The sequence below is a fragment of the Calidris pugnax genome, unplaced genomic scaffold (assembly GCF_001431845.1).
Source record: "Calidris pugnax isolate Ruff unplaced genomic scaffold, ASM143184v1 scaffold225, whole genome shotgun sequence".
NCBI lineage: Eukaryota > Metazoa > Chordata > Aves > Charadriiformes > Scolopacidae > Calidris > Calidris pugnax.
The window spans coordinates 2,176,578-2,190,151 of record NW_015091072.1 but is presented as its reverse complement, the minus strand read 5'-3'; the positions used below and the strand labels follow the sequence as shown (position 1 = coordinate 2,190,151).

General features: G+C 47.1%; 1 protein-coding gene across 2 annotated transcripts in view; it reads left to right on the top strand.

Annotated features, from left to right (window-relative positions):
• SIDT1 (SID1 transmembrane family member 1) overlaps positions 1 to 13,574 on the top strand; it is a 49,103-nt gene that overhangs the window by 31,378 nt on the left and 4,151 nt on the right. The window contains exons 11-22 of one of the 2 annotated variants that reach the window (XM_014957175.1): positions 3,256 to 3,327; positions 4,548 to 4,696; positions 5,363 to 5,436; positions 5,986 to 6,052; positions 6,723 to 6,796; positions 7,357 to 7,480; positions 8,422 to 8,539; positions 9,224 to 9,360; positions 11,070 to 11,178; positions 11,590 to 11,604; positions 12,042 to 12,118; positions 13,273 to 13,319. In XM_014957175.1, coding sequence (XP_014812661.1) covers positions 3,256 to 3,327; positions 4,548 to 4,696; positions 5,363 to 5,436; positions 5,986 to 6,052; positions 6,723 to 6,796; positions 7,357 to 7,480; positions 8,422 to 8,539; positions 9,224 to 9,360; positions 11,070 to 11,178; positions 11,590 to 11,604; positions 12,042 to 12,118; positions 13,273 to 13,319 — 1,063 coding nt within the window. The remainder of the gene's footprint in view (positions 1 to 3,255; positions 3,328 to 4,547; positions 4,697 to 5,362; positions 5,437 to 5,985; positions 6,053 to 6,722; positions 6,797 to 7,356; positions 7,481 to 8,421; positions 8,540 to 9,223; positions 9,361 to 11,069; positions 11,179 to 11,589; positions 11,605 to 12,041; positions 12,119 to 13,272; positions 13,320 to 13,574) is intronic. The other variant, XM_014957176.1, reaches the window with a different exon arrangement.

The following is a 13,574-nucleotide window of genomic DNA, read 5'->3' as shown; positions in this document are numbered from 1 at the left end:
AGCTTTGAAGCTGCTTTCCACGCTGTACTGGTGAGAGGTGGAAGATAAATTCTGGTGCATGGTTGCCAAAGAAGCTGCAGGGCACAGATGCTGTGCTTAGCACAACCTGGAGGGCAGAGAACTGGTTTCCTGGGCAGGAAGGATTGTTGAACAGTATCCCTGAGAGAGAGCAGAGGAGCACAGTTCCTTCAGAATGTACATGTTTTCTCCAAAACATCTGCTTCTTCTGTGATCTGTCCTCTCCCTTGTATTCTATGTCATCTTCACAGAGTCCTTTCCTCTGGGAAGGAACCATGTTTTACCCTCGTGCTGTTTCTTTCTCTATTGGTCTCTTCAGGGTGTGTGTCTGACTGATGCCTATAAAATGGTAACTAGCATGTTCCCTTTCATAAAATAGTTTGGGTAGGGAGAGACCTTTAAAGGTCATCTAGTCCAACCTCCCCGGCAATGAGCAGGGACATCAACTAGATCAGGTTGCTCAGAGCCCTGTCCAACCTGGTCTTGAATGTTTCCAGGGACGGGGCATCTACCACCTCTCTGTGCAACCTGTTCCAGTATTTCATCACCTTCATTGTAAACAATTTCTTCCTTATATCTAGTCTAAATCTATACTCTTTTTGTTTTAACCCATTGCCCCTTGTCCTATCTCTACAGGCCCTATTAAAAAGTCTGTTCCCATCTTTCTTATAAGCCCCCTTTAAGTATTGAAAAGTCATACTAAGGTCTCCCCAGAGCCTTCTCTTCTCCAAGCTGAACAACCCCAACACTCAACTTTTCTTTGTAGAACAGATGTTCCATTTGTCCTCCAGGTTACCCAGGGCACACCAGCTTTCTCTCTTTATTTTTTTTCTCTATTCCTTCCCACATGCTAAGCAATCTGTCTCTGCCTGTTGTCTTTGAATATCCTGCAACTCCATGTGCCCTTTTGCTCCTGTTGCCCATCTAATGCTCACCTTCTGTGGCTCACTTTTTTTTTTTTTTTTCCCCCAATCCTGTGGGTTACCTCCCATTCCACATCACTATCTGGTAGAGGCAATAGCTGGAGGAACCACACCTAGTGAGGTACATATACTTTGCTGACTCACTCGCACACTGGGAAGTGGGACTGAAATTAGTGGGTGAGCTGGGTCTGAAGCAGCTGTAAGAGACAGGGCAGAGCACCTCTTCTCTGTGGCCTCCCTGCTTTGTCCAGATTTAAATCTTCCCTTGGTTACTTGGGAGCATCCAACCTGGTCTTGAATGTTTCCAGGGACGGGGCATCTACCACCTCTCTGTGCAACCTGTTCCAGTATTTCATCACCTTCATTGTAAACAATTTCTTCCTTATATCTAGTCTAAATCTATACTCTTTTTGTTTTAACCCATTACCCCTTGTCCTATCTCTACAGGCCCTATTAAAAAGTCTGTTCCCATCTTTCTTATAAGCCCCCTTTAAGTATTGAAAAGTCATACTAAGGTCTCCCCAGAGCCTTCTCTTCTCCAAGCTGAACAACCCCAACACTCAACTTTTCTTTGTAGAACAGATGTTCCATTTGTCCTCCAGGTTACCCAGGGCACACCAGCTTTCTCTCTTTATTTTTTTTCTCTATTCCTTCCCACATGCTAAGCAATCTGTCTCTGCCTGTTGTCTTTGAATATCCTGCAACTCCATGTGCCCTTTTGCTCCTGTTGCCCATCTAATGCTCAGCTTCTGTGGCTCACTTTTTTTTTTTTTTCCCCCAATCCTGTGGGTTACCTCCCATTCCACATCACTATCTGGTAGAGGCAATAGCTGGAGGAACCACACCTAGTGAGGTACATATACTTTGCTGACTCACTCGCACACTGGGAAGTGGGACTGAAATTAGTGGGTGAGCTGGGTCTGAAGCAGCTGTAAGAGACAGGGCAGAGCACCTCTTCTCTGTGGCCTCCCTGCTTTGTCCAGATTTAAATCTTCCCTTGGTTACTTGGGAGAGAAGGTTGACAAGTCACTTGAGAGCGTAAAGCCTGGTCTAAAATAGGGAGGGAGCATCTCTGTGGGACAGGACTGATGAGAGAAGGAAGTGTGCATGTGCCTTGGTGCCATGAACGTGGGCAAATGCTTCTCTTGCCCTCTTCCCAGTGATCTGGATTCCCAAATGATTTTAAAGCAACAGAAAAAACTGCCATGAGAGAGGGAGGGTTGCACAGCAGGTGAAGAGTAGAAGGTGGATCTTGACCTTGCAGCAACCTACAAAAATCTGCTAATCCCAGGTGAGCACTGAAGAGGTGTCATATGGGGGGCTGTGGTATGCCAGAGCCTTCCTTCTGGTGCTCAGTCCGTGCCGTGTTATCCACTTCAGATAGGGCAATAAACAGCTTGGAGGACTGTCAGAGGAATGGGGCAGGAGGGTAGAGAAGCTGAAATGGAGACCAAGTCTTAACCCACAGCCCAGCAAGCACAGTGAATGTGTCAAAGGAAAGCAGTAATCTGGACTTGAAACACCAACTGTCATTGCTGTGTGAGTGCTCCCCTGCCTAGGAATCGGGCTCAGGCAGGGAAAGTCTTGGGACTCTTTACATATGAGGCTAATGGAAATAGTATAAAAATCTATATAAGATGTTATAGAAGTGCCTGGAATTGCTAGGTGGAAAGAGGATGTTGTGTGTGCCTGTCAGTTTGGGACAGATCAGGTACTGGGAAGCCAGAGATGCAGCTTGGGAAGCTCGGCCATTTCCAGGCTTGCAATGAAGTTGCTTGCTTTAAATACTGTCCCATCTCTTTTCCCTTTGTTGGTGACTGGTCACACCATGTTGTTATGAGGGTAAAGCTTTACAAGCAGCTGGATCTGTCTCGCTGTTTGCCACCATTGGAAGATGTGGTCCTGTTCCACATCCTGTTCCTTGTGTTCCTGTTGAATAGATTTAAGTGTGAGTAGGGGAAGGAGAAGAATTAGAAATTCATAAGGGTGCTCTGAATATTGTGAGACTGGCTCTAGAATTTGCCAAGTTTTGCATAATGTGATCCTTACAGTGTGCTGGAAGGAGGCTCCTGCTTTTGCAAGATGAACTGGCAGCCTGTGTGGGGAGGCTGAAGGGATGGGATTGCTTCACGTTGCAAAGCAAGGGTTTCCCTTTTGCACAGTATGCTCCAGAGGGAGACTGCCATCTGTTTGGAAAAATGCTGCTTTTCCCAAGCCCCTCCAGCTCTTTATGCTGTTTTTATTCACCTCAGACATGTGTTTTGAAGCACTGACATGAAACTAATTGTCCCTTATGGGTCTGTTTCCATTGCAGGATCTGGGATGATGACGTCATCGCACCCCATCACAGCCAGCACCCCTGAGGGAAGCAGCTACGGTGCTATTGGTACAGTATCTTCCAGAACTGGGGACACAAGGAGGGTTCTGTCTGGGGCAGGGGAAGGCACTTTAAAGTATTTTAAAGCCAGAAAATAATATAGCTGCAGGTTGCTCTAAGAGCAGCTTGTAACTACTTGAAAAAGAAATTGCAGTTTGGGAGGTTAAGGTTGTACGTTAGGGCAAAAAATCTACACCAAAAAGGTGGCAAATCTCTGGAAGAGGTGCCCAGAGAGACTCTGTCATTGAAAATATTTGTCTTAGCTAGCCAAAGCCACAGTCACCTGATAGGTGCTAGTGACAGTGCCACTTCAGGCAGGATGTTGACTAGGGGCTGACAAAGGTCCTGGCAAATGAGAGGGGAGAGCAGCTCTGGGTGATTTTTCGATCCCAGCTCAGGATGCATTTGCTCACTCTAAAGACAGCCCTGACACTCCAGATGTCACCCAGTTGTTGGACTGTGAAGGTGTGCTATCTCAGAATGCTCGACAAAGAAACACAAACCCCAAAAAATTTCATGAGGTTTGGGAAAAATATCAGGCGAATTGAAGTACTGGAATAGAGTTGAAGGCTTCAACACCACTCTACTCCCTTTCCCAATACCCAAGGAATTACTTTAAAAACATTTGGGAAATAAGAAAAACTTGTGTTCTGCTCATGCTGGTATGGGCAGTGGGCTGGCTGGGAGCTTGGCCAGCCTGTGGGAAGTACAGGCAGGTCCTGTTGACCTGCAGGTGACCAAAACTGTGCATGCAACAGAAAGAAAGCTGATGCTCTGCTTGCTGTGAAAAATTGACCGACTTCCTCTTTTGTTCTACAATATTTTTAGAAAAGCTTATATAAAATCTGGACACTAACTAGGTCAGCCTGTTTCTGACCCCTGAACAGTCTGCTGCTTTCACCAGAGCTTTCTGGCTTGTCTCGGGCTTCCAGATTTCAGATCCCAGGCTAGTAAAGAGTAGAAAACATTAGAGATTAGAAGTAATAGAATAAAAGCAGGGGAAAAAACAAAATGCTGCATAGAGTGGAATATGGTCCTTCAAAATGTTCTTAGCTGATAATCTGAGACTTCTGGGAAGATTTGTGATTATGGAAAAACTTGTTCCCTGAAAATGCTGTATTGACTTGTCCGAGGATGTTGCAGCTGATATCTGGGGCAGCTTTTATTGCTTTGTATAGAGGGCATTTAGCCTTTACCCTGCCTGTTTCCTTCTCCCTACTCTGTTCCAGATGAGTCAAGCTCCAGTGGTGGGCATCAGTTGTCTTCCCCTGGGTGCAGGCCACCAGCTGGTTCTGACACAGACAGCTCTGTGGAAGAGGAGAGTGACTTTGACACCATGCCAGAAATTGAAAGTGATAAGAATGTCATCCGCACTAAGGTACGGCTGGCGTTGCAGCTGTGGCCATGGTGCTGGGCCATGGACACATCTGGGCTAGGACCAGCACTAATCACTTGCCAGGGTTTTTAAGTTTCTGCTTCCCTTTTAGGTGGATTTAATCTAATAAAGCCGAATGTGCTTTCTAATGCTTTTTCAGAGTTCTAGAAAGTTTTCCAGCTGTGCTAAGTCTGCTGCTGAAATGAGTGATTTTAATATGGAAAATCAGAATCTATTGGGGACTTTTGAGAAAGGAGGAAGAAGCCCAGAGAGTAGCAGAAAGCCCAAGGAGGTGGGACAGCACAGGGAGAAAATAATGTGCAATAGTAGGTAGTTATCTGGTATGAGTAGTATAACTGCAGTGGATGTACAGAGGGGTTTTAAGCTAGCAACATTCAAACTGCCTCCTGTTGTCACCCTGCACTGCTTTGTGTGGTCAGAGCCATTCCTGGGGATCAGAGGGTTTCACAGAACTCATTCCCCACAGAATCAAGGGATACAACGAGCTTGCTGTATGTGGGGGGGGTGTGTGGGGTGTGGAATAAATCCACGTAGCACCAAGCTGCATATTGTCCAAATACCTCAAGATCTTCTATTGGCTTCTGCAGTATTCATTAGTTCTTTTCTGTTTTTTTTCCCCCCCTCTTTCCCCACCCATTAATGTTGTAGGTGTTCCTCTATCTATCAGACCTGTCCAGGAAGGACCGAAGGATTGTCAGCAAAAAATACAAAATCTATTTCTGGTAAGGAGAAGACAACCTGGCAGGGCCCAAGCTCTGGACCTAGTCTCTGGTTGTGGAGTGTTGTCCACATGCCCTTCTTGTGAACCACACTTTAGACCTGAGGATATTCTTTGAGCCTTAATGTTACACATTCTGACCCTGTTCTAACTAGTAATTACAGATCCTACATATCTTACATAAGGATATTTGTGAACAAATAAGGATATTTCCTGGCACGTGGATTCTAATTTGCATAATTGCTTTTAAGTGTTGTGACATCCAGTGGGCTGGAACATACTGAGGAAGGAGAGAAGTTAGCACTCAAACACATGAGCTTGTGGTCCATATCCTGGCTTTTCTTATGCCCCTAGCATTTGCCTCCTGTCTGCATTAGCTCATCTGCTCTTCTGCTTCAGGAGGTATAAAGCTCCATCTGGGAGAGTGGGGTCTGTACCCTTAGGTGTGGAGGTGTACACATTTCTCCACAAGCACCTTGGGGCTGTGTCCTGGGTGTGCACCAGTTGTTTTGGTGTGTGTAATGTGTAACTGCTGCTTTCATCTCCTCTGCAGGAACATCATCACCATTGCAGTGTTTTATGCCCTGCCAGTCATCCAGCTCGTCATCACTTACCAGACGGTGCGTTGGACTCTGGCTGTGCCCTGTGCTTGGGTCCTCTTGCCTTTAAACTTGTTCCATGGCTGCACAGTGTAAGGATTACAGTCACAGTGAAACTGGGATCACCCAGGAAACCTCCTCTGTCTGAGGGGCAGTTTATCTTACCTGCTCCCTCTGTACCCTATATTGAGTGTTGCTGCTGGTTTGGCTCACTGAGCTTGCAGTTCTGCTATTTTTGCTTGGGAAGCAGGAGTGCAGATGTTTTCCTGATCATCTGATGTCTCTTTTGGGGCCTGTTTCATTTTGGAGGCAGGAGGAATCTGCTGTTATCTCTAAAAGACAACTGAAAGCAAGTAGGGTTTGCTGTGATACGAGTGATTTCTCCGCCCTTCTCCCTGCCCCATCCTTTCTATCCTGCTGTTAATCAGATACCTGCAAGCAGATATATTAGTGGTGAGGTTGAGAGTGCACAGTATGTTTCCTCTGAAGATTTATCAGGTTTGTGGCCTGTGGCAACGTCTTGTCCCCCGCTAAAAGCCTCACTTGTAGATGTCAGCACTCCCCTGTGCCAGTGCTAGAGCTAGGCTGTGTCTTGGTATACCTTGTGTACATGCAGTGTTTGCGTGGAGCAAACCCCCCCAGAACAGAAAGGATTTGCTAATACCAGGTCTCCCACCTCCTCTCTGTCCAGGTAGTGAATGTGACGGGCAATCAGGACATCTGCTACTACAACTTTCTGTGTGCTCATCCCCTTGGGGTGCTGAGGTGAGTGAGCCCTGCGGTCCTCCTGAGTGTTCATGCTGTGCCCAGGTCAGGATTTTACCCTTCCCAGGCTCTGAGTAACAGTCTTGATAAGATCACTGAGAGTTTAGGACTCTGAGCTGTTTTGCTCAGCAGCGGCTTTCTGTTGCAGAGACACATGTGCCCATGAATTTATGGTACCTCTGCGCCCCCAGCAAACCTACCCACGCAGCAATGAAGGGCTCCCATGATCTTTTGGACACTTGTGCTTCAATCCAAGGAGCAGCAGCTCTGCAAAGTAGTTCAAATTAGTCCTTTCAGTGCAGTATTTTTCTGAGTGCAAAGAAAGCCCCGATTTGGGAATCTTGCAGAGAAAGTGTTAAATCCACTGGGGCAGGTGAACTACTTAATTTGAAATTGTCATCCAGGGTGTAAAACTGGCAGATGTTTGGCAGCTGCCAAAGTGGAGGATGCAGGCTGGGGTGGTGGTGGGGAATGACAGTAAAATGGATTCAGCTTATTGTGGCACACGATTCAACTTCCTGCTGCTGTGCTGCCCTTGTCTTAAATGTTTTTCCCTGCAGTGCCTTCAACAACATCCTCAGCAATGTGGGCCACATGCTGCTGGGCTTTCTCTTCCTCCTTATTGTCTTGCGCAGAGACATTCTTCACCGTCGGGCCATGGAAATGAAAGATATCTATACCCTGGTAGGAAACGTGTTTGCAATGGGCTGGGTGGAGGGAGGGAACGACAAGGAGAATTTAAAAACCAGTTTGATACACAGTGGGTTTCCATTTGTCTTCCTTGCCAGGGGATTAAATCTTTCTCTTTCCTGCCCCAAAAGAGGATGTAGGTGGGACACTTATGTTCTTGCACATCCCAGTACTTTGCTGCTTGTGGTATGTCCATACTACCATGGTGACCCAGCCTGGTCTTGCAAAGACAGGGAGATGAGTAGAGGGAATGACTTCTTTGGCTGTGGCTTTTCCTACAGTGGAGGAACTGGGATGGATGAGCTGGGTGGGAGCATGTATGGATTCCTACCTTGACCCATGCTATGAGGAAACAGGCAGTAAGAAGTAGTGTCTGCTTTCTAGAAAGGACAGAAGGAGGTTCCTGTGAACAAAGGATTGTAATGGGGCTTGTGAAAAGCACAGCCTGGTAATTAGTATCCTGTTCTGTGAATGTTTGTTGCTGAAACTTCTTTTGGGTGTGTGTGGAAAGTAGGAGTGTCTTGAGATGCTTTTGTTTATAGTGAAGTTTGATTTGCCTTATACAATAAAGAGTTATTTCTTCTGTTAGCAAGAGGGGTTACAGCTGCCTATAATAATACAGAAGAATTTGGTTGCCTCTGTCGGAAACAGCTGCTTGTAACCAGACTCTCTATAGCCTCTTCAGTATCTTCTGGGAGAGGATGGAGGAAATCTGCATCCCTATGGGCAGTGGTGCTGGTGTTTTCTGGAGACAGCTCTGTTTTCACTGGGTTGATAGCAAGTAAAGGCCTTAGCAATTTTAGGGTTCTGCTGCTTATGGACTTTCAGATGAGACTTCAGCCAGACACACAGTGGTGACTGAAGGACATGTGTAGGGGTGAGGAGGGATGAAGTGATGGAAAGGGTAGTTACTATACACTACTGCTCTCTTCCAGGACTATGGGATCCCAAAGCATTTTGGTCTCTTTTACGCTATGGGTATCGCTCTGATGATGGAAGGGGTCCTCAGTGCCTGTTACCATGTCTGCCCTAATTACTCCAACTTCCAGTTTGGTAAGCTGCATTGCTTTTCTCATTTTGAGATGAAGGTAGTAGGATTTGTCATGTTCTGTCTCCTGCTGAGTTGCTGGCTTTTCCCATCCCTCAACCCTTGCAAACCTCCTTGGAGTCTGCCTGTTCCAGGGCTCAGTTAGGAAGCCATGAGGCTTTGGATGCTGTGGACTAACACATTTCAGCCTCCTTTCCTGACCTTGGGATTCCATATGAGCACAAGAAAAAAAAAATGTATTTTTTTTTTTTTCCACTTTGAGGAAGTCAAAGACTGAACAGGTTGCCCAAAGAGGTTGTGAAGCCTTGTTCTGTGGTGATATTCAAAGCCTGACTGGAAACTGTCCTGAGCAGCCTTCTGATAGCTGGCCCTGCTTGAGCAAGGGGTGTTGGACGGGACAACCTCCAGAGGTCCCTTCTAACCTCAGCCATTTTATGATTCCCTACCTGTTTCTGTGCTGACTCTGTTGGGCGCTTATTTTCTGAGCCCCTTTGGTTTTTATTGCTTCAGAACATGCTAGATGGTAAAGCACAAAGCGCCGCACAATGTAGTGCAGCATCCTGGGTTTGTGCCTGCCAGCCTTGGGTTTGGCCCTGCTGCTGCTGCACTTCTTCATATGTACTCAGAGCAGCTTTCTCAGCCCACTGGCAGTACCTGTTTTCACTGTTTCTGTTGTGCTCCCTCCACAGACACCTCCTTCATGTACATGATTGCAGGACTGTGCATGCTCAAGCTCTACCAGACCCGCCACCCAGACATCAATGCCAGCGCCTACTCTGCCTATGCTTCATTTGCTGTGGTCATCTCTCTGGCTGTCCTTGGAGTGGTATGGCTCCCTCTTACCTACTTGCTTCTCTGAGAAGGAGATGGTGTGGCTGGGAACATAGCTTAAGTGGGCAAATGACTGGGGAAAGCAGCAGGGTAGGATAAGGGTGTGTTAAGCAGCTGCTAGTGCTTGAATTCCAGTACTCTTGGGGTTTCCTCCTCCTTTCCCCTGGGCTTGCAGTGAAGGGAAGAGCAAAGCAGTTTTCTCTAGATGGGCTTCTATTTGGGCTTTGCTCACTACATGACCTCCTGCTCAAGAGGAAAAATTCATGCATCCAGGTGTCTGTGTCCAAGCATGCAGCTGGTCTCCTGTGGGGTGGCTCACCTTGGAGGAGGAGGAGCGTGAGACTGGCTGAGCTTCCAGGGCAAGTGTTGTCTACCTAATTGCTTGTGCCTCTTTCTCCCCTTTGGAAAATTCCGGGTTGCTGGGCACAGCTCCTGAAGTTGAACTTACTATTTTTGGAGAGGTGCAGGGCTAGAATAATGGCTTGGGGGCACCCAGGCAAGTTTCTGGAGTAGTTCTATAGAAGGGCAGGAGCAGGAGTCACCAGAGTCTCTCTTGTGCAGCAGTAGCACTGACAGGTCAGACTGGTACAAGGCTTTGCACGTTTGCTTATTGTATTGCAAGTACTGAGCTGGGCTTGTCTGAATCCCCAGCCTGTGCTTTACCTTGGAGGTACCTCTTCATTCAGCAGTAAGCAGGCAAAATCCATTGAACTCTTGCTCTGAACTAGCAGCTAGATCCCAGTGGGCTGTCAGCCCCTCACTATCGCACATAATGCAGAGTACCAGTTGATTCTGTAAAGGTCTCTGGGCAGTTGACTGTGAGATAAAAGCATGCAGGAGCAGCTGGTGAACGTGAGACTTTACAATAGTCTCTTGATAGCTGTGGTAGATTTGCACACCCAGGTTCAAAACAGTGGGGTTTCATCATGGGATACTGTGACTTAGCTTCAAAGTGTCCCACAAGTAGTTCTGTGGAGCTTATAAACTGCATGTCTCCCTTGTTCCATTCAAGTAGATGTGGCTTTTCTGCTTGCTTTCTGTTGTGTTTTTTTGGGTTTTTTTTGTTTGGTTTTTTTTTCCCCACACAAAAGGAAAAGTTCAGGCAAGTGCTATGCCCCAGGGGAGAGAAGTGTGTGGTCATAGCCTGATGGCAAACCAGAGTTTCTGGACTCATTAATGTAAAATTGAAGAATTGAGGTTTTAATATAGCATTGACCTGCATTTGTAGATTACTTCCAGTCCTTAAATAAAGCAAAACTGTACAATAGGAGCAATCGCCTACAGAGCACTTTTATCCTTTTTGGTCTGCTACAGTGCAGTTGTTAAAGTAGGGGTTGGTTCCCTGACTGCCTTTCCAAAAATCCAGCTCCTGGCCAGAGAGCTCTGCCCAGCTCAGCAGAGACAGCTTTCCTGGCCTAGGATTCTCTGCATTTCTGCTCCCTGGACCAGCTGCTGTCCTTCCAAGCTGCCATCCTTGTCTGAAGGGGCATTCGGAAAGAATGGTTTCCTCTCCAGAATGCTGAGCTCCTCTTGCTTCTCTGGACTTTGTTTTGGATTTATAGATCTGTTTTCAGGTTGGAAAACTTAGTGGTTTCCCTTCCATGTTCAGTAGGTTGTCTAATGCCCCATGGTGATATAAGACAGGAAAGGATTAGTCTGCTGATCGCAGGGCCCAGTTTGCTTTTAATATGTCTTTGCTTTCAGGTGTTTGGCAAAAATGACATGTGGTTTTGGGTTATTTCCGCAATGATCCATGTTTTGGCCTCGCTGGCTCTCAGCACCCAGATCTACTACATGGGCCGCTTCAAGATGGGTAAGTGCTGGGACTGAACCATCTTCCTCTAGGGTGTGCAGGTGCCTCCTGTCCTCACCTGCAGGAGTCACCTATGCAGTGCATCTGTGAGCACAGTCCCATGGCCTGTGTTTGTGTTTTGGTTTTTCCTGTCCTCTCATCCATCTGATGCTTTTCCTGGCCTCTGAAGTCCTTGTGCTGCTGCTTCCCAGTCGCATGGGAGTCAGCAGGACCCATCTGCTCTGTGGTGGCAGAAGAGCTGGGCTCTAAGGGAGCCTGCCCTTCAGCTATGGCTCTTCCTAGCGCTGTGCTCAGAGCTATGTAAAAACCCTGTCAACGGGTGAGGGAGGAGAGGTTCTGGTGGGGAACTTGGCTCTTGTGCTCTGCTTACAAACATATTTCTCCTTCCTCTTCTGCTCCTGTCTGCCTCAGATGGCCCTGACTCAGGTAACTGTCAGCAGCTCTCATTTTTCTGTCGAACCGCTTGATCAGCAGCGTAGTAACCAGGGATGCATGGATGTGTGTGGGGAGGCAGGCTCGTGTGCCACCTGGGGTTGGCTATTGAGAAGTGAAGTCAGTTTGCCAGCAGCAGGAGGGTGTGTAGTACAGCAGAGCTCTGATCTTGGTGCAGGAGCCTTCTCAAGCTCTGTGTTTATGGGGTGGGTGGGTGTGTGCGTGTGTGCATGCATGTCCCTCCATCGCCACTGATGGCTCCCCACTGAAGCTTCTGCAATGAAAGAGCAAGAAATTAATCTGTTGGCACCCTGAGCATCTGCAGGCTGGGTTCTCTGTTGTCAGCCAGTGGGTATCTGCATCTTTCCCCTGTAGGCATTTTGGCGCTCACTCTGCTGGCTGTTGTGGCTTTTTCTCCTCTTCTTTGACAGACATGGGGATATTCCGACGGGCAGCGATGGTGCTGTACACGGACTGTATCCAGCAGTGCAGTCGACCAATGTACATGGTAGGTGGCTTCTCATCTCAGCACCTCTCTCAGCAATTGCTCACTTTCTAGACAATGTGCAGAAGAAAGAGGTGTAGCTATTTGAAAAAGTGATGCTCCCTACTTCCCTTCTTCTCCTTCTGTCCCCCCAGTGAATTTTTGAGTAAGTGTAGATCTCTACTGAAGCGGTTTGCCCCGTACTCTCAGGCCTCCCCTGATCTCAGTCTTGGTGAATAAAACATCAGAGCAAAGGAGATATTAGCATGATAGGATTTGCCTTTGCTTTTCCTCTCTGGGGGCATGTGTTCAAAGCAATGAGTATGAGGGTCTGTACAGTGCAGCCTCTCTGGGGAAGGCAGTGGCAATTTTGGCTCTGTGGCTTAAGCAACAGCTATTGCTGTTTCTGCAGCACCTTGGGGCAGAAAGCAAAGAAGTAAGAAACAGTAGCTGTTACCTTGTGTCCTACTGATTACTTTCTTCTTGGTATAGAGTCCTAATAGAGGCTTGAAGCCAAATGAAGTTTTTATCCATGAGCATCCTTTTTATTTTATTTACTCTTTCATCTTTGGATAAGTGTCAGATTGAGTTTTGCAAGCCAACTGGGTGCACTCAGGCATAAAGTAAGCCTGGCCAGCCTGAAATAGCTACATCACGAAAGCAGCTGTAAGCATAAATGCACATGCCCCACAGATGCCACCCTTCTGCCTGCTGTTGTTACAGTGCTTCCCCAGCTGATGATGAGATGGGTGAAAAAAGGCTCTGTAGCTATGTCAGGATGTTATCCAAAGCTTTCCCTGCTGCCTCTTTCAAGCACATCCTTGCTCTGTGCAATAGGTTTTTTTTCTGTAAAATGGTGGGAGGGAAGGAATCTAAGTGGAAAAACAGTGGAAACAGTCAAAAGATTTGCAGAAACTCCTGAAGCTGATGCTTATGTGCTGGAGTTGTCCTTTTTCAGGTGTTTAGTCTCCTTACAACACTTTCCTCAAATTTGTGAGGGCCAGAGCAGTTTCTACCTGGCAAAAGCTCCTGCAGAGCAAACTTCAGAGCCAGGTGCATGTGTGTTTGCAGGAACCAGACTCCTCATCCTCACATAATGATACCCCGAATTTCTGAGGCTAAGGCCTCCTTTTGCATTTCCTTATGCTTTTGTATGATCGTCAGTGTCTTCTCTTCAGGACAGGATGGTGCTGCTCATTGTTGGAAACCTGGTCAACTGGTCCCTGTAAGTAGTGGGGCGTTGGGTGTCATGCATACTTGTGCACGAGGGCTGCAGGATTCAGTCTTGACACACAGGTGGTCTGAAGTGATGAGGAAATGCAGCAGTGTCTAAGAAACAGACCTTTCTGACATGTTTTGGCAAGGAGCTGGACCTGGTGAGCACAGGATGGTAGGCAGATCCATAGGATGCGGTGCAGCACTACAGAGCTCCATGAGGCATCCCTAAGCGGTTCGGCTGGTGCTGTCTCATGGCTTGTGT